The sequence below is a fragment of the Dendrobates tinctorius genome, unplaced genomic scaffold (assembly GCF_039654945.1).
Source record: "Dendrobates tinctorius isolate UK_male_01 unplaced genomic scaffold, ASM3965494v1 ptg000062l, whole genome shotgun sequence".
Classification (NCBI taxonomy): Eukaryota; Metazoa; Chordata; class Amphibia; order Anura; family Dendrobatidae; genus Dendrobates; species Dendrobates tinctorius.
Window position 1 is genome coordinate 11,977,473 of NW_027361730.1, and position 19,188 is coordinate 11,996,660.

The following is a 19,188-nucleotide window of genomic DNA, read 5'->3' on the forward strand; positions in this document are numbered from 1 at the left end:
TTGTGATACTGTGCACCAAATTTGGCACAATGTAGTTGGTCAAAGTAAGCCAATTAATAGATGATGACAACATTGGCATCAATCTTGGCTCCCGTTTTGATAAAGACGCTACCTAAGTAAGATGCACCAAAATCATGAAGATTTGTGTAATTCTTAATGTATTTGGCACATTTTTTGACTGTTATGTGCCAGTGTAAGAAATGTATTCCAGTCAAGGACTGTAGTCCAGTAATGTTGTAATTGTTGCCAATTGTGATCTAAATTTTTGATGAACTTGTCTGCCATGCATTTTTACTCCCACCCTTGCTAAGCCCCTTTAAAAAATTTGTTGGAGCTGGCGTCAAAATGGCAAGAGTCATAACTTTTTTGCACCAATACGAGTTGCATCATTTGAAACCATATGCCAGAATTCTGGCACAAAATGGAGCAATGGAGAGAGACTCTGGAAACTGTAACCCAAGTGATCTCCCTGTGAGGCCAAAAGTTTCTCTCAACTATATTTAATTCACATTGTATACAAAACTCCAAGCTTTTTACACAAAATAGGATATCGCCATGGTGCAAAATATGTAGGATTGATGAGGCACATTTGATGTACAGTACAGACCAAAAGTTTGGACACACCTCATTCAAAGAGTTTTCTTTATTTTCATGACTATGAAAATTGTAGATTCACCCTGAAGGCATCAAAAACTATGAATTAACACTTGTGGATTTATATAATTAACAAAAATGTGTGAAACAACTGAAAATACTGTATGTCTTATAGTCTAGGTTCTACAAAGTAGCCACCTTTTGCTTTGATTACTGCTTTGCACACTCTTGGCATTCTCTTGATGAGCTTCAAGAGGTAGTCACTGGAAATGGTTTTCACTTCACAAGTGTGCGCTGTCAGGTTTACTAAGTGGGATTTCTTGCCTTATAAATGGGGTTGGGACCATCAGTTGTGTTGTGCAGAAGTCTGGTGGATACACAGCTGATAGTCCTACTGAATAGACTGTTAGAATTTGTATTATGGCAAGAAAAAAGCAGCTAAGAAAAACGAGTGGCCATCATTACTTTAAGAAATGAAGGTCAGTCAGTACGACAAATTGGGAAAACTTTGAAAGTGTCCCCAAGTGCAGTGGCAAAAACCATCAAGCGCTGCAAAGAAACTGGCTCACATGAGGACCGCCCCAGGAAAGGAAGATCAAGAGTCACCTCTGCTGCGGAGGATAAGTTCATCCGAGTTACCAGCCTCAGAAATCGCAGGTTAACAGCAGCTCAGATTAGAGACCAGGTCAATGCCACACAGTGTTCTAGCAGCAGACACATCTCTACAACATCTGTTAAGAGGAGACTTTGTGCAGCAGGCCTTCATGGTGAAATAGCTGCTAGGAAACCACTGCTAAGGACAGGCAACAAGCAGAAGAGACTTGTTTGGGCTAAAGAACACAAGGAATAGACATTAGACCAGTGGAAATCTGTGCTTTGGTCTGATGAGTCCAAATTTGAGATCTTTGGTTCCAACAACCGTGTCTTTGTGTGGCGTAGAAAAGGTGAACGGATGGACTCTACATGCCTGGTTCCCACCGTGAAGCATGGAGGAGGAGGTGTGATGGTGTGGGGGTGCTTTGCTGGTGACACTGTTGGGGATTTATTCAAAATTGAAGGCATACTGAACCAACATGGCTACCACAGCATCTTGCAGCTGCATGCTATTCCATCCGGTTTGCGTTTAGTTGAACCATCATTTATTTTTCAACAGGACAATGACCCCAAACACACCTCCAGGCTGTGTAAGGGCTATTTGACCAAGAATGAGAGTGATGGGGTGCTACGCCAGATGACCTGGCCTCCACAGTCACCAGACCTGAACCCAATCGAGATGGTTTGGGGTGAGCTGGACCGCAGAGTGAAGGCAAAAGGGCCAACAAGTGCTAAGCATCTCTGGGAACTCCTTCAAGACTGTTGGAAGACCATTTCCGGTGACTACCTCTTGAAGCTCATCAAGAGAATGCCAAGAGTGTGCAAAGCAGTAATCAAAGCAAAAGGTGGCTACTTTGAAGAACCTAGAATATAAGACGTATTTTCAGTTGTTTCACACTTTTTTGTTAATTATATAATTCCAGATGTGTTAATTCATAGTTTTGATGCCTTCAGAGTGAATCTACAATTTTCATAGTCATGAAAATAAAGAAAACTCTTTGAATGAGAAGGTGTGTCCAAACTTTTGGACTGTACTGTATATGATGTGAGAATGTAGACAGGCTCATTTTGGAATGAGGTTAGCTCCTTGATAGAAAGGGTGTATGAAGTGAAATTGTTAACAGATCGCCAAATACTGTAAGTATATTGGGATTTTTTTTTTGAAGATGGACGTAAATTTCTTCCATTTCATTGGTTAAGCAAACAAGCTCCATCTATGGGAGAACTACAACAAAGTATAAATAATATCTGGTTGGAAAGAGGAGTCTATCAGAAATGTAATTCGCAAATTTGAAAAGATATGGAGTCCTTGGTTGGATACTCCAGGACTGCCCACAAATCTTCTAATTATAGAGAGAATATTTACGATGCTATCCCTTAATTGTTCTAGTTTTCCCTTCTTCTCCCCCCTTCTACCGATTTGGTACTCCTTGTAGTGGAAATATGTATTTGTAGCCGATGTATGGCCGGCAGTTAACTAGCATCTGTCCTTAGACTGCAGGTCTCACAAAGGTGATAAAATATATTATCCTGAGAAAAGGCAGTTTTCTTGGTCTCAGACCCCAGGGGACCTTCCTGGGGGAACACACAGAATTGGAAACATTTCACAACTCTGATGCCTTGAAGGCAGAAGCCAAATGGGACCTATTTGCAGCCTGACAATTTCTATTTACTATGGGAAAGAAAAGCTAACACAAGAACCTTTAGAAAAATAATGTATTCATTGGTAAAAACAGGATTTTTGGTTGTTTACCATAAAATCTGTTTCTTGGAGCCTTCATTGGGGGACACAGGAAACCATGGGTGTTAGCTATGCTGCCACTAGGAGTCTGACACTATGTAGAAAAAAGTTAGCTTCTCCTCCGCAGTGTACACACCACCGACAGGATCTAGGATATTCAGTTAGTGAGAAAGCAGTAGGAGAAACGATCTATAAAAGAGACAGAAGCCACAGAAAACCACAAACTCAAATTGTAGCAATATAATACAGTAAACAGAGCCGTTCAACTTGGGAGGGTGCTGTGTCCCCCAATGAAGGCTCCGAGAAACAGATTTTACGGTTAGCAACCATGAATCCTGTTTTCTCTATCGCTTCATTGGGGGACACAGGAACCCATGGGACTTCCCAAAGCAGTACCCAAGGGGAAGGAACAGATAACTCCAAACAGGTTGGAGAACTCACCTCAGTCACCTGCAAGGACTTACTAGCTAAGTCGGCATAAGCCAAAGCAATATATGGACTCTGAAGAATTTTTGCAAACTTGTGGAGAGCAGACCATCACTCTGCCGAGGTGCAGGGCGGAATCCCTATGTGTACCTTCAGGAGGCACCCCTGCCCAGGTAGAGTGTGCCTTAACCCAGAAGACGGCGCTCTGCCCTGACCTGGTAAACCTACAAAGGTCGACTAGATTCAGCAGGGCCTCTATACGCAGAGCCCATGTGCTTAAAAGGGAGAGGGGGGTGCCCTTAGCTGGGCAGATGCACGTCGCCCTGGCCAGGTAGCCTGAAGAAAGAGCGCTACGAAGGATGAGTCCGAGTTGGGGGAAGGAAAGAATGAGGAATGAAGGACAGAGCCATTTATAACATCGGCGAGATATGGGAAGAGCACTGAAGCTGTGATCCACAGAGTGTGCAAGCCTGCTGCCACAGACTCTGCAAGACTCTGAGAGTGGTTGGGAGCCCGAAAGAGAAAGCTAAAAAATGCAAAAAGGACGCACTCCACGCAAAAAAGCAGGAATGTCCGATGCCCTGAAGAAATCAAGACCTTGTTAAAGGCTTCCATGGGACAAGGGAAAACTCGCGCGTTTCCCGGGAAGCAATTACCGAACAAAGAGATTTAATGCAGAAAGGACAAGGATGGACTCCTCCGTTCAGCTATCTTAGATTCCTGACGAGTCACGGTGAGAAAAGAAGCCTCCAGGAGAACAACGAGGCTTAGCGTGAGGAAGGGGAGAGCTTGAGGCTCCGGTGATCCCCTTAATAATGTGGTTCAACTAGGCGCTAAATTGATGGGAACCCCGGAAAGGCAAGTAGGTAAGGGACTCTGAAGTTAATCGCCTGCCATGCCATAAGTCAAATGATTCTTTGGAAGGCCACAATATTGCTGGATGTCCGAGCAGCACCTGCAGCGGTGACCGGGGAAGGCGGATACTATGTATTACTCTGTCGCCTCATTGGGGGACACAGAACCATGGGTGTTATGCTGCTGTCCACTAGGAGGCGACACTATGCATAATCTGAAAAAGATTAACTTTGGCTCCTCCTCTGCAGTATACACCCCTGGACGGCGTCAGCCTTCTCCAGTTTTTGCTTAGTGTCGCAAGGAGGCACACCTTTTTTTCCGTTCTCTCTTTTTTTTTTTTTTCCGTCAGGAACAGACGCACCCTCCCTAATCCCCCGCAGGGGGCATTAGGTTGAGACACCTCAGGTAGGGTTGGAAAATAGGCACCATTCCACAGCTTCCAGGGACCCCAGACCAGCTGAGGGATCCTGTTGGGGCCAGGGGAGGGTGCGGACTGGCATGGCACAACAGAGACAGGGCTTTTCTGCGTCCCTGTCTCTGCAGCAGCAGCGGCTCCATAGCGCTCCAGGGGCCCCCCATACAAGAACCACTTCCTCTGCTACCCCCACCGCTATCCAGTCGACCATTCTGGGGGGGGTCTGGTACAAATCCGCCCCCCCCCGGACTACCGCGCCGCTCTGGAGCCCTCCTGGGCATCAGGCCTCTAATTTAGACCGCGCCGCCTTTTCCCCGGCCCGCCCCCCGGATGACTAAAATGACACGCTGGAGTGTCATAGAAGGGGCGGATTGAGGCAGAAAGGGCGCGTTTTTACACAGCCCAGCGCGCCCTTTTCAGCACTCCGCCCCCTCCTCCCTCTCCTCAGCGTCCCGGTGGCCATCTTTTTTTTTGGATGAGATCCAGGAGAGGAGCATCACAGCGGTCTCCGGGGGGGCACAGAATTGGGATCTGTCGGCGCTGGACCTAGGGGCACACCGGTGGGGTAAGCTCACAGGTGGGTTCTCATTACTCAGCTGTGAATCCATACTTCCTATAAGGCTCTCTGTGGGTTCCCTCTGCGTAGCCACCCCTGTACGATCCCTGATAGCCAGCCTCTGTGCACTATGCCGGGCTCAAGGAAGAGAACCAGGCAGGAATGTTTCTATGCATTCTGCATAGCCTGCAAAGCCACGCTTCCTAGTGGCAGCACGTATCCGCACTGCCGGGACTGCTTCCAGAACTCTGGGTCAGAACCCCAGGGAGTCCCTACTGACGCTTCAGTGTCAGAGGCCATGCTGGAATGGGCAACTCAGATGTCACAGTCTATGACACAGTCCATAGACAACCTAACTGCCACATTGCTGCAAGCTCTGAAGAGTCGGGCCCCGGCTATGGACGTTACACAGCAAACGGACAGCTTGTCTCAGGAACATGCTGCTTCCGACTCTCACAGACGTAAGTGGACCCACAGGTCTCGATCACCTGAGTCGTCCTATAGCACAAGGTCGTCCCCCCCAGGGAAAGACACCGTCATTCCAGGTCTCCTAGGCAGTCCCCTGTCACAGACAGTGCAATTTACCACAGAGATCCCCCACCACAGAAGACCCCCGCCCCAGGTCGCCCTCCAGGGATCACCTTAGCGAGGCACAGGATTCGGAGGGCATCTGTGACTCTGACTCAGATAACGAAACGGAGAGGTCTGTGGTACCTTCTCCCCCTAGCAATACAGCGCTAGTTGAGGACATAATCTCTGCCATTCATCGGGTGCTAAAAATTCCAGAGTCGGCCCCGGAAGTCCCAGAACATAGGATTTGCTTCGAAAGTGTTCAGAAACCACCTAAGGTCTTCCCTAATCACCATGAGTTTGAGGAAATACTTACCAGTTTGCGCAGCCTGAGAAAAAATTTGCTAATCGCAAATATTTGGAAGCGAAGTACCCCTTCCCACAGAAAGACACCAAACAATGGACAGATCCACCTGAAGTGGACCCCCTGGTTTCTAGGCTAGCAGCGCAGACCTTACTCTCTCTGCCAGATAGCTCAACCCTCAGGGACGCAGCAGACCGGCAAGTAGAACACATGGCTCGTTCTATTTTCGAAGCGGCAGGCGCCTCTCTGGGCCCTGCGTTTGCTTCAGTTTGGGCGGCCAAGGCCATCCTGGCTTGGGCCAAAAAACTACAGGAGGGTCTTGAAGCTTCAAATCCCGAGCTCTCGGACCAAGCAGTCCAGATAGCAGTGGTAGCAGACTACATGCTTCATGCAGCCCTGGATTCCGCAAGAGGTGTAGCGGGAATAGCATCAAATGCCATCACGATCAGACGCATCCACTGGCTGCGAGAATGGAAAGCGGATGCGGCCTCAAAGAAGTCCTCACGCGACTTCCGTATCTTACTGGAAGACTTTTCGGCGAAAAGTTGGACACAATGATAGCCAATGCCACTGGGGGTAAGAGTACCTCTCTCCCTCAACTAAAACCGAAACGCACGTTTAAACGAAGAAACCAGACGCGATTCCGATCCTTTCGGAATTCCTCGGGCTGGTCCGTCTCGCGCCCAGCGCAAAACCGTAACCGCTCTCCACGTAGGGACAACCCACGGACGCAGCAGCGACCGGACAGGTCTTGGCAGTCGAAAGCAGGCCAAGCGAAACCCAAGGGAGGAAAACCTCAGAACTTCGCTTCATCATGACTCACGAACTCCGGAAGACACCCCACCAGTAGGCGGCCGACTTTTACTCTTCCAGCAAGTCTGGCTGCCTATTACAGAAGACAGGTGGGTCAGGGAAATAGTGTCTTCCGGATACAAGATAGAGTTCACGTCCGCTCCACCGAACCGGTTCTTCCTTTCTATTCCTCCAACACCACCAGACAAGGCTCGTGCTTTTCACCAAGCGGTCTCCTCTCTCCTTCAAGCAGGAGTTGTGGTGCCGATTCCCGCGAACGAGAGATTCCGAGGGTTCTACTCAAATCTGTTCGTAGTCCCCAAGAAAGGAGGCAGCATCCGACCAATACTGGACCTAAAACAGCTCAACAATTACGTACGGGTCCGTCATTTCCGCATGGAGTCCCTCCGGTCCATCATTGCATCCATGGAGCAGGGAGAATTCCTCGCCTCCATAGACATACAGGATGCGTATCTCCACATACCAATTGCTCCCGCCCACCAAAGGTTTCTCAGGTTCGCGGTCAACCAAAACCACTACCAGTTTGTCGCCCTTCCGTTCGGACTGGCCATGGCTCCAAGAACGTTCACCAAAGTCATGGCGGCCACCATGGACGTTCTGCACTCAAGAGGTATTCTAGTCGTCCCGTATCTGGACGACCTCCTCATCAAGTCTCCCACTTTCAAAGACTGCAAGGTCAGTGTCTCAATCACAATAGACACACTGAGTCGCCTGGGATGGCTAGTCAACCTACAGAAATCGTCGACTATCCCAAGTCAGACTCTAACATTCCTGGGAATGTTATTCGACACCTCCAGGGGCCTGGTGCTCCTTCCCAAGGACAAGACACTGGCCATCCGTCTGGGAGTTCGTACACTCCTTCGCAGTCCTCCTCGATCTCTCAGGTTTGCCATGAGAGTCCTCGGCCGGATGGCAGCAGCAATAGAGGCAGTGCCATTTGCCCAGTTTCACCTCAGGGTCCTTCAACTAGCCATACTAAGATCTTGGGACAGGAATCCCTTCTCCCTCGACAGGGAGTTCAGGTTGATGTTGTCAACCAGGAGGTCCCTGCATTGGTGGCTCAAACCAACCTCGCTTACACGAGGGAAGCCCTTTCTCTCCGGACAATGGAAGATCCTGACTACCGATGCAAGCCTGACAGGCTGGGGGGCGGTGCACCTACATCACAGGGCACAAGGCAAGTGGTCACCGAGGGAAGTGACATTGCCCATCAATATTCTGGAAATCAGGGCCATTCTCTTGGCACTGAGAGCCTTTCATCACTTGCTTGCAGCCTCGCACATACGGATACAGTCGGACAATGCCACGGCTGTGGCATACGTGAACCACCAAGGCGGTACCCGCAGCGCCCAGGCGATGAGAGAAGTGGCACATATCCTCCGCTGGGCGGAAGACACGAGGTCGGTACTTTCTGCGGTCCACATTCCGGGTGTAGAAAACTGGGAAGCCGACTTCCTCAGCAGGCAAGGAATGGACTCGGGGGAGTGGTCTCTCCATCCCAAGATTTTTTACCAGATCTGTCAACGCTGGGGAACCCCGGAGGTGGACCTAATGGCATCCCATCTCAATACCAAGGTCCCCAATTTCATGGCCAGGACACACGACCCGCGGTCGCTCGGAGCGGATGCCCTGGTCCAGGACTGGTCCCAGTTCCGACTCCTGTACATTTTTCCACCCCTCCCCCTAATCTCCAGGGTCGTGAGGAAGATCAAGCAAGAGGGAGTTCCAACCATCCTCATCACGCCAGACTGGCCCAGACGTGCATGGTACGCCGACATCGTTCAACTTACAGCAGACGCCCCCTGGCGTCTACCCGACCGTCACGACCTTCTGTCTCAAGGTCCGTTCTTCCATCAGAATTCAGGGGCTCTCCATTTGACGGCATGGCCCTTGAAACCTGGATTCTAACCCAGGCAGGTTTTTCACCGGCAGTCATTGCAACTATGATCAGGGCAAGGAAGCCTGCCTCCGCCAAGATCTATTATCGTACCTGGAGAGCTTTCTTTTCTTGGTGCGAATCTCATGGACAAGTCCCACTCCCTTATTCCCTACCGAAGGTACTAGGTTTTCTTCAATCGGGCCTAGACGCCAAGCTATCCTTAAGTTCGCTTAAGAGTCAGGTGTCGGCGCTTTCAGTCCTTTTTCAAAAGCGCATTGTTATTAAACCGCAAGTAAGGACTTTCATCCAGGGAGTTTCCCGATTGGTTCCTCTCGACAAACGTCCGCTGGATACGTGGGACCTCAATCTGGTCCTGACAGCATTGCAAGCTCCACCCTTCGAACCTCTTAGAGGAGTTCCACTCTCCATTCTGTCTCAGAAAGTGGTTTTTCTAGTGGCGATCGCCTCGTTACGCAGAGTGTCGGAATTGTCAGCACTTTCATGCAGACGGCCTTTCCTAGCCTTTCACCAGGACAAGGTGGTTCTCCGTCTGGTACCATCCTTCCTTCCGAAGGTTGTGTCCAACTTTCACCTCAATGAGGAGATTTCACTGCCATCCCTTTGCCCGGTTCCGGGTTCATAGAGTGAAGATGCTCTGCATACGCTTGACCTCGTCAGAGCATTGCGGATTTACGTGTCCTGGACTGCACCTTTCCGGAAGTCTGATTCCCTCTTCATTCTTCCAGAAGGTAGTCGCATGGGACTGCCGGCTTCCAAGTCTACCCTTGCCAGGTGGATCAAGTCCACCATACATGAGGCCTACCGACTTAACAGTTCCCCTCTTCCAGCCGGTATCACGGCACACTCTACACGGGCAGTAGGGGCCTCCTGGGCCATTCGGCATCAGGCTTCGGCACAACAAGTGTGTAAGGCGGTCACTTGGACTAGCCTACACACGTTTACGAAACACTACAGTGTTCATACCCAGTCCTCAGCGGATGCGAGCCTGGGTAGACTGGTTCTGCAGGCGGCAGTGCCCCAAATTTAGGGACCTGCTAGCACAATATTCGTCCATTGCTTCCCACCCAGGGACTGCTTTGGGACGTCCCATGGTTCTGTGTCCCCCAATGAGGCGACAGAGTAAAGGAGATTTTTGTGTACTCACCGTAAAATCTCTTTCTCTTAGCCTCTAATTGGGGGGACACAGCTCCCACCCTGTTGCCCTTATGGGCCGTTGTTTACGGTTGAGTTCTCATATTGTTCTTTGAGCTCGTACATAGTAGCCTTCTTACAAGCATGTTTATGTTATTTGGTTACATTCCTCCTAATGCTTTTGCACAAAACTGGAGAAGGCTGACGCTGTCCAGGGGTGTATACTGCAGAGGAGGAGCCAAAGTTAATCTTTTTCAGATTATGCATAGTGTCGCCTCCTAGTGGACAGCAGCATAACACCCATGGTTCTGTGTCCCCCAATTAGAGGCTAAAAGAAAGAGATTTTACGGTGAGTACACAAAAATCTCCTTTTCTCTGCCAGGGTAATTTGGTCCTCGATAGCGGCCTAATGCCCTGACTCTAGAAAGAATGCCCTGAGGAAGATCTTAGCCTTTGTGACTATAAACTTGCTTTCCAGGTGTAGGCAAATGCAGGGCACAATGCAGCGACAGATGCTTCAAAGGTTGCCTTTGCCAATGAGTATGAGTCTGATGTTGACATCCTTAAGGAATGCTCCCTTTGGGAGAGGAAGGACCATATTGGTGGAAAGTCTGGAAACTGGAGGAACCATAGCCGGAGAAGTGGTCCAGATCGCAGTGAGCTCAGGAGAGAAGAGATATAGGATACCGAGGCACTCACTCTTTGGAAGCGGCTGGAGTAAGGATTCTGAGAAAAGGACAAGGAACACCATTAAGTTGAATTAACAAGGAAAGACTTGAGAGAAGGCAACTGTGAACCTGGTAGATGGCAAGATGCTGAAGACGTACTGAAGCGGACCTCGGGTGGTCCCTGGTTTACATTACAGCGATGTAGGCTCTATTTAGACCAACAAAACGGTTCAGAACAGGAGAAGCGTTTGAAGAGACCACAGCTTGCCCGTCTAAGCAGGTAGAACGTAACCACTGGACGACTTGACGGTATAACTCAAGCGTACAGGGATGAGGATCCAGATGGGTGTTGGGAGATACAGTAAAATATGAGCAGTCGAAGGAGGAAAGTCCATGAAGAAAACATGGAGTATGTTAATTCCATGGAAAGTAAGCCCTAGGAAAGAGCACATAGACCTCAGAAACCACTTGACAGACGAAAGGAAGATCATCCTTCGCTATGATAGCATTGTCGACCCTATGTGTCCTGGTCCCTTTGGAGCAGGGAGAGGATTGTAGTGTGTGGATCCACTTACCTAAGTATAAGACATCACACACCAAAGATACTAGTGAAAAAGATACTAATCCTGCTGAAGGAAGAAATCTGTTATCACCAAACTCTTCATTGAATTCAGGTCTGGAGCAGCGTTCCCCACTGGTTGATGTGTGCGCAGAGTGAGATCCAATTCTTGTCCAAGATGGGAGAACCTGATGCTGCCACCCTTGGAAATAAAATCCCAGAGCTGCTCGAGGCTTTATCCGGTGTCTGTAAGAAAGAAGAGGTAAGTACCGACATATAGATAGGGAGCTCTGGTATTGAGGTAGCTCAAAGGCCCGTAGGACAGAACAGATAACGGTCATGAATCATGGTATACCTATGGATGATGACTCAGTAGAGACAGCCACAACGTATGAACTGTAATTGGTAAATTATTTATGGTAGCAGTAACGCACTGGACAATAAATATAGCCTGAGGAGCACTATAAACTGACCTACGGATAGTTAGTGCTAGGCCCAAATAATCAGATGGTGATGACAGGCCCCTGGTGAGCAACATGCAAACAGGACCCAGTGCATGGCCAAAGGAAAAACTGCGACCATCTGGTACGTGACACCAGCGTGTCTGACCTACCTGAAAGTGGCCTGGCCACTCATGCTACCGCTGAGATCCTCCCTGTGTACGTGTTAGATTTTCTGTTAAATGACCACAGATGTTATTGACCATGAAACACGCAGCAGAAGGTGTCTGTGACTAACCTGAAAGTGGACTGAAACCGCTGCTGCAGCCAACCAGGAGTAATGAATACCGGGCGCCTCTCCCTGAGAGGTGAATCGAAGAGAGCCTAGGCAGATGTTGCAAAAGACCCTGAGGTACGAGAAAGAGGGCGTTCCTGACTCACCTGCTAGGACAGAAGAGCAGGACTGATGCAGCATTTGACTTTGGGCACATCAGAACCACTGGAAAGTCAGCGGGTATCGACTAAGTGTCTTTTAGATGACTCCAGTAAATCCTGGATAGTGGATAGAGTACTGCTGCAATAGAACGCGGGGAACATGAAGGAAAATGCTTGTGACTCACCTGATACAGTACGGAATAACAGTACCACAGCAGCAGTCCATTCAAGACCCGTTCGATCCACTGAAAATACGACAGTTTCAAACTATGCTACTGTACCTGGTAGGTGGTGCGTAAAAACCTGGATAGCGGAAAGAGTACTGCTGCGATTGACTCTCAGCATCCTGCGACTACATTAGAGTGGAGAGAACTCTGGAGAAGGGTATGGGAGAGAGCCAATTCTGTGTTGCAGTCTAGGTCTGGATACATGACGGCATTAGGTATAATAACGGCCTTACTTGTAGTAAGCTGCATCACGGAGTCTGTGCTGAGGTATATCCTGTACAGTCATTTCTCCAGAAGGCCAATCTCTAAGCTTGGAATCAGAGGGAGACTAAACTCTACTCTCTGTTTTGCAACTGGGTTAAAACCCTTGGGCCTGCGATTTGTGGTCAACTTCTTTGTCTACTGAGCCACAGCTGACATGCTGGAGAATACAGACTTTTACACAGCTGGACGTTGGTCCCTCCCAACACTGCAGTCGTGAAGGGGTAGAAGCAGCTCACTTCTCTGCTTGCAGAGTAATGCTAGCATGCTGGAGAATACAGACTTTTACACAGCTGGAAGTTGGTCCCCCCCAGCACTGCAATTGTGAAGGGGTAGAAGCAGCTCACTTCTCTGCTTGCAGAGTAATGCTAGCATCAGGAGAGGGGTTGCGGGGAGATGCAGGGAGAGTGCCTGTGAGCGTATAAGTATATGATGTGCCAGGGCACTAGCATCTGTATGTGTAGAATAATGGCTGTTACATGCTCCGCTGAAATCAAGGTACAGATGTGTAATAGCAGAATCACAACAGCAGTGTGACATAATGGAAAACTTTGAGAGGAGTCTGCAAGAGAAAACTCTACAGAGCAAACGGTGTACGGCATGACTTATAAAGGACCCTCTCACTGTGGAGGGTGCAGAGTGTTGGGAGTACTGTAATACCCATTGCTGTTGATTGCCCGGCACTAGAGCACTCATTACATCAGCAACTGCATTGCTCCAGAGTATTAATACACCAGTAACTGTACGGCTCTAAAGCCTTATTACACCAGTGGCTGCCCGGCACTAGAGCACTCATTACGCGACTGCACTGCTCCAGAGCATTTACTACACCAGTAACTGTACAGCTCTAGAGCCTTATTACATCAGTGACTGTCCTGCTCTAGAGCACTTATTACACCAGTGATTGCACTGTTCTAGAGCATTTAAAACACCGGTGACTGTACGGATCCAGAGCACTTATTACACCAGTCACTGTCCTGCTCTAGAGCACTTAATGCCCCTTAATGCACCAGCCCCAGGGAATGATGGAGAAGCAATCACTGAGTCTGCAGATAGTGTAGTATGTCTGAACTGTTTGCTGTGTCTGGCTTATACTTCGCACCCCGCCTGTTACCTGGATCAAGTGTTGCCTTCCAGGTCCAGGTGCCGGGTGAAACTCTGCTGTCATGCTGTAGGGCCATTAGCGCTGAAGGTGTAAGTCCCGCAGGGAGAGGGCCACCATCTGGATGCAGAAGCCGGAAAAATGGCAACCACAAAAAGAATGACAGGGACCGAGAGGGTAACAGCGTGCACTGCAGGGATGGATGCACGCTGAAAGAGCCCGCTCTGCGGCCGGAGGGGGGTAGAGCCAAGCTGCGGGGCTAGAGGGGAAACATGGTGCCGGCTCCAGGCAGAGAGAAGAAGCTGAGGGGGCGGGGCTAGCCACAGTCCGGAAGCCTCCAGCGACAGGCGGGAGAAAAGCTTGCCCAAAGTGCAGGGAAGGAAGGGGGCAGAGCCAACACTGCAACTAGGCCCGAATGAAGCCGGGACCTAGATTACGGCTGGTGACCGACGGAGTATGAGGGAGCGGCACGGAGGGCATTCAAAACTTCGGAAAGGGATGTTTGTTGCCCCCAGTACCCCCGGAATTAAAGGGAAGGACCCCCTAATGCCCAACGCTGCTAGTAGGCCCAAGTGAAGCCAGGACCTGGAGAACAGCTGGTGACTGCCGGAGCGTGGGGAGCGGAGTGGAGGGTCCTAAAACCGCTGCAAAGGTATATGTGATATAAGGGGATAGACTCCTAAAGCCCTCTATTAGAAACAAAGAAAATGTTTGTTTTGGTTTTTTTTACTTCTCTTCGATTTTCTTGGCTTCTCTTTTACTCCTTCGCTGGCACCTGGGAGGAGAGCGAGAAAACTACTTCCCCATCCGGGATAGCGTGGACATGCGAAATGCTGTTATGTGGACATCCGCTTCTACTCCAACCGACAGGCTCTGGTGGGTGAGTGGGTGGGAGACTGAGGAAGGACCGATGATCGGATCACCTGAACATGCTTCTGTGTTAGGGGCTCTTGGTCTTGCCGAGTAGACGTATGAGGATACGGGGTGGCAGTACACGCCGTACTCATAGTGTCTTCGTGGGAGTACAGCAGTGACTGTTCACGCTGTATCCCTCCGGGAACCTGAAAAGGAACAACGCACACTGAGGTAGATATGGGTCTAATGAAAGACCCGTGTCCACCTCCTACTGACATTAAGCTAAACTGAATATCCTAGTTCCTTTCAGTGGGGTGTACACTGCGGAGGAGGAGCTAACTTTTTTGTACATAGTGGCAGCATAGCGAACACCCATGGTTTCCTGTGTCCCCCAATGAAGCGATAAAGAAATAGCCATGGTCGAGTCACAAACCAGGAATTAGAATATTAACATGAGAGGCTGGTCTAGAAATCTGATCTCCAGGCTAAACCTATAAATTAGTCCCTACACAAAAGAACGTTGTTCACAGTTTGAGGGGCAGCCAAACTGATGCGATCCATATCATATCCCCCCCCCCCCCCCCCCAAGGAAGCAGAATACCAGACTGCGAAGTTTAGATATTCCTGTAAGTGTCTCTTTTATTTTTATAACTGTTTTGCATGTTTGTATGTCACTTTTTATTTCCACATTTTTATATCCTTTTATTGCAAGCACTGTACCTTTTCTATTATAATTTGAAATTTTAATAAGTTTGAACCTTGTATGATCTGAAAGAATCCATAGCCTTGAAGTGTATGATCCTGGTGGGTGATCGGCAGACAGTAGTAGTAGCACTTCCGGAACTCATCGTCTGTGTGTTCGGTGTGTGGTGGCAGCCTGTATGAAGGTGGGGTGTGTGGTCTGTGTCAGGGTGTGATTTATGCTCCCATTGCAGAATAGGACAGAAGTTGAATGCTGGACTGAGTGAGAGGAGATAGATTAACCCTTGCTGGCGCAACCCCGAGTCACATGCTGAGAAGCGGGAACGAGACACTCCGTTATTCTAGAACTGATCTGAAAATGGTCCTCTCTCTAATGTTGAGATCTGGGTTTAGGGTGGGTTAGGGAATTGAAGTTTAGTTACTTTGTCTTCGTTTTATATTATGGAATCATTGTTTCATTTATGTTATTTGAAAGATGGAAAATTGGTATCTGGATTTTTTCAAGAAAAATTAGTTGATTTAAAAACGAATTCTAGCGCAAACTAATTAAAACCAGGAGTTTTGTCTAACAGTCTAAAATCATTTTCAGGAATCTACCTCATTATAAAACAGTGCAGTCCATGTGTAAACTGTCTGAAAGCTAAACTGCTTTTGTAAACCAATCCAAGTGTTTATAAATTTGGGTCATCTTTTGGCTGTCTAGTCTAAGTTAACACCATCTCTTGGTTGTCTTATTTTTCACCAATAATTTGCGACAGATTTCTTGCACACTGGGGGCACATTCCAACCTCTGTCCCCTTCTGTATACATCACAACATTTTTCCATTTAGACCAGGCCCCCCTTGTCGAGCACGTAAAAAAAAAAAGAATATCTAAAATGTAATGGAAGGCATGTCCGCCAGTGTTTTTACGCAAATTGTGGAAGAATTGTTCACTGAATTTAAAGACGAAAAATAAATTTTTATAGCCTCAAATTCTTATTCTGATCTTCAAAATGGAGTTTACAAAAAGATCAAAAAAATTTTTTTTCAATGCAGAAAGAATCTATCTTGACCACCATTGGTGTTTTGGAAGAACCTTTGGGAAATGCCCGTCTTCACACTACTCGCCTCATTGCTGCCTTGCTTCAAGCCAATACGTCCAGTATTAACCAGGAGCTCTGCAAACTCCGGACCATGGATCTATTACTTGTAAGTTTCTGAGAATTATTCATTATTATTTTTATGGTATGCTGTCAAGATAATAATATATTTGTTATGAATAGAGGTACATAAATGTTCTTGTTATGTTTACATCCTTTATTTTATTTTTATATCGACACAATACATGTGACGTCCCTGCAGAAAGGACCGTGTTTTTGCTTCTCCTGTACATGTCTGTGTTTATATCAGGTTTTGGAAAGAGAATAAAATGATAAATTGCCCAGGGCCAATGTGTTTGTCCATAAATGTAAAGGAAGAATTGATATGAGAAAAGATTTGTCATTCAGCAGACAGCAATCCATCCCAACTCATTTTGTCCTAGTGTTGATATTTTTACAGTGGGTAGAGTGGAGAAAGTTGCAGCCATTTATGCTGATAACAAAAGTAGCCTTTGTTGAAATTCTATTACCCAATCATCGTCCACTCTGACTTCATCTCTTGATAGTGTCAGGAGGCACATCAGATGGTCAACCAGTTCTGGTAAAATCAGCAGGTTTAGACAACGGTCATCTAATGTTTATGGGGGGCCTATAGTTTGAGGATTTAAAACTGTTGTCCCATGAACAAAATACTTTAGTCAATAGATCTTGGAATAAAAATAAATTCCACAATGGGATGTGTTAACCCCTTTCTCCCATATGACGTACTATCCCGTCCATGTGCCCTGGGACTTAATCCCCAAGGACAGGATAGTACATCATAGCGATCAGTGCCGCTCACGGGGTGAGCGCCGCTGATCGCGGTCGAGTGTCAGCTGATTATCACAGCTGACACCCGTCACTAGGTGTCAGGGGCGGTCACGGACCACCCCCAGCACGTTAACCCCTGGCACACTGTGATCAAACATGATCGCAGTGTACCGGGGTTTTAGGGAAGCATCGGCGGGGAGGGGGCTCCCTCCGTGCTTCCCTGAGACCCCTGCAGCAGCGCGATGTGCAGCGCTGCTGCGGGGGCCTCCTTCCCTGCAGGTCCCCGGATCCAATATGGTGGCGGGGACCTTCGGGGTCCTGCAGGGAGCCGGCTTCGTCAGTGCCTGCAAAGCGCAGGCATGAGGAAGCTTGCTGCACTGCCTGTGTGAGATCACTGATCTGTCGCAGCGATCTGTGATGTGTCAGATCAGCGATCTCACACATGACAGTTATGTCCCCCCTGGGACAATGTAATAAAGTAAAAAAAAAAAAAAAAAAGTGTAAAAATAATTTTTAAAAAATCGCTAAATAAATTAAAAAAAAAAAAATTCCCTAGTAAATTCATTTTTTTGGAAATAAAAAGCAAACAAACAATAAAGGTGCACATATTTAGTATCGCCGCGTCCGTAACGACCTGCCCTATAAAACTGTCACATTAGTTACCGTAACCCCTTTAGCGAACCCCTTAAAAAATAAAAAACAAAGCAAAAAATAATGCTTTATTATCATACCGCCGAACAAAAAGTGCAATAACGCGCGATCAATAAGACTGATATAAATAACTTGGTACCGCTGAAAACGTCATCTTGTCCCGCAAAAAACGAGCCGCCACACAGCATCATCAGCGAAAAAATAAAAAAGTTATAGCTCGCAGAATAAAGCGATGCAAAAATAATTATTTTTTATATAAAATAGTTTTCATTGCATAAAAACGCCAAAACATACAAAAACAACATAAATGAGGTATCACTGTAATCGTACTGACCCGAAGAATAAAACCGCTTTATCAATTATACCGCACGCGGAACGGTGTAAACGCCACCCCCCAAAAGAAATTCTTGAAATGCTGGTTTTTGTTTATTCTGCGTCCCAAAAATCGGAATAAAAAGCGATCAAAAAATGTCACATGCCCGAAAATGGTACGAATAAAAACGTCAACTCGTCCCGCAAAAAATAAGACCTCACATGACTCGGTGGGTCAAAATATGGAAAAATTATAGCTCTGAAAATGTGGTGATGCAAAAACTATTTACTCTGTCGCCTAATTGGGGGACACAGAACCTTGGGTGTTATGCTGCTGTCCACTAGGAGGCGACACTATGCATAATCTGAAAAAGATTAACTTTGGCTCCTCCTCTGCAGTATACACCCCTGGACGGCGTCAGCCTTCTCCAGTTTTTGCTTAGTGTTGCAAGGAGGCACACCTTTTTTCTTCCGTTTTTTTCCTTTTTTTCACGGAAATGCAGATGAAGAAAAGTGGGTCTCCAGCAAGACTCCCGGCATGGCTCCCTCCTCCTATTAGGGGTACCCGGTTGAGGTTGAGGTGGTTTTTTCCCCATGTCGCTCCCTCCCCAGTCCCTCAGGTCCTGGTTCGAGGTCGAGACCCCCCTCCTTCCCCAACACCCAATTGGTCTGGGTTGAGGCGAGGATGAAGACCCCCTGACGGTGACAGACGCACCCTCCCTAATCCCCCGCAGGGGGTATTAGGTTGAGACGCCTCCGGTAGGGTCGGAGATCAGGCAGCATTCCGCAGCTTCCAGGGACCCCAGGCCGGCTGAGGGATCCTGTGGGGGCCGGGGGAGGGTGCGGACTGGATGGCACAGCAGAAACAGGGCTTTTGCTGCGTCCCTGTCTCTGCAGCAGCAGCGGCTCCATAGCCCTTCAGGGGCCCCCCATACAAAAACCGCTACCCCTGCTACCCCCACCGCTATCCAGTCGACCGTTCTGGGGGGGGTCTGGTACAAATCCGCCCCCCCCCCCGGACTACCGCGCCGCTCTGGAGCCCTCCTGGGCATCAGGCTTCAAATTTAGACCGCAGCTTCGGCCTAGCTGAAGCCGCCGCCTTTTCCCCGCCCCCCGGCCCGCCCCCCGGATGACCAAAATGACACACTGGAGTGTCATAGAAGGGGCGGATTGAGGCAGAAAGGGG

The 19,188-nt window shown here is 48.2% G+C and overlaps 1 protein-coding gene across 4 annotated transcripts in view; it reads left to right on the forward strand.

Moving 5' to 3' along the window:
- The window catches only part of PPP6R2 (protein phosphatase 6 regulatory subunit 2), a 277,099-nt gene that overhangs the window by 93,811 nt on the left and 164,100 nt on the right, over positions 1–19,188 (forward strand). For all 4 annotated transcript variants that reach the window (XM_073579254.1, XM_073579253.1, XM_073579256.1 and 1 more), the window contains exon 10: positions 16,186–16,338. In XM_073579254.1, the coding sequence (XP_073435355.1) occupies positions 16,186–16,338 (153 nt within the window). The remainder of the gene's footprint in view (positions 1–16,185; positions 16,339–19,188) is intronic.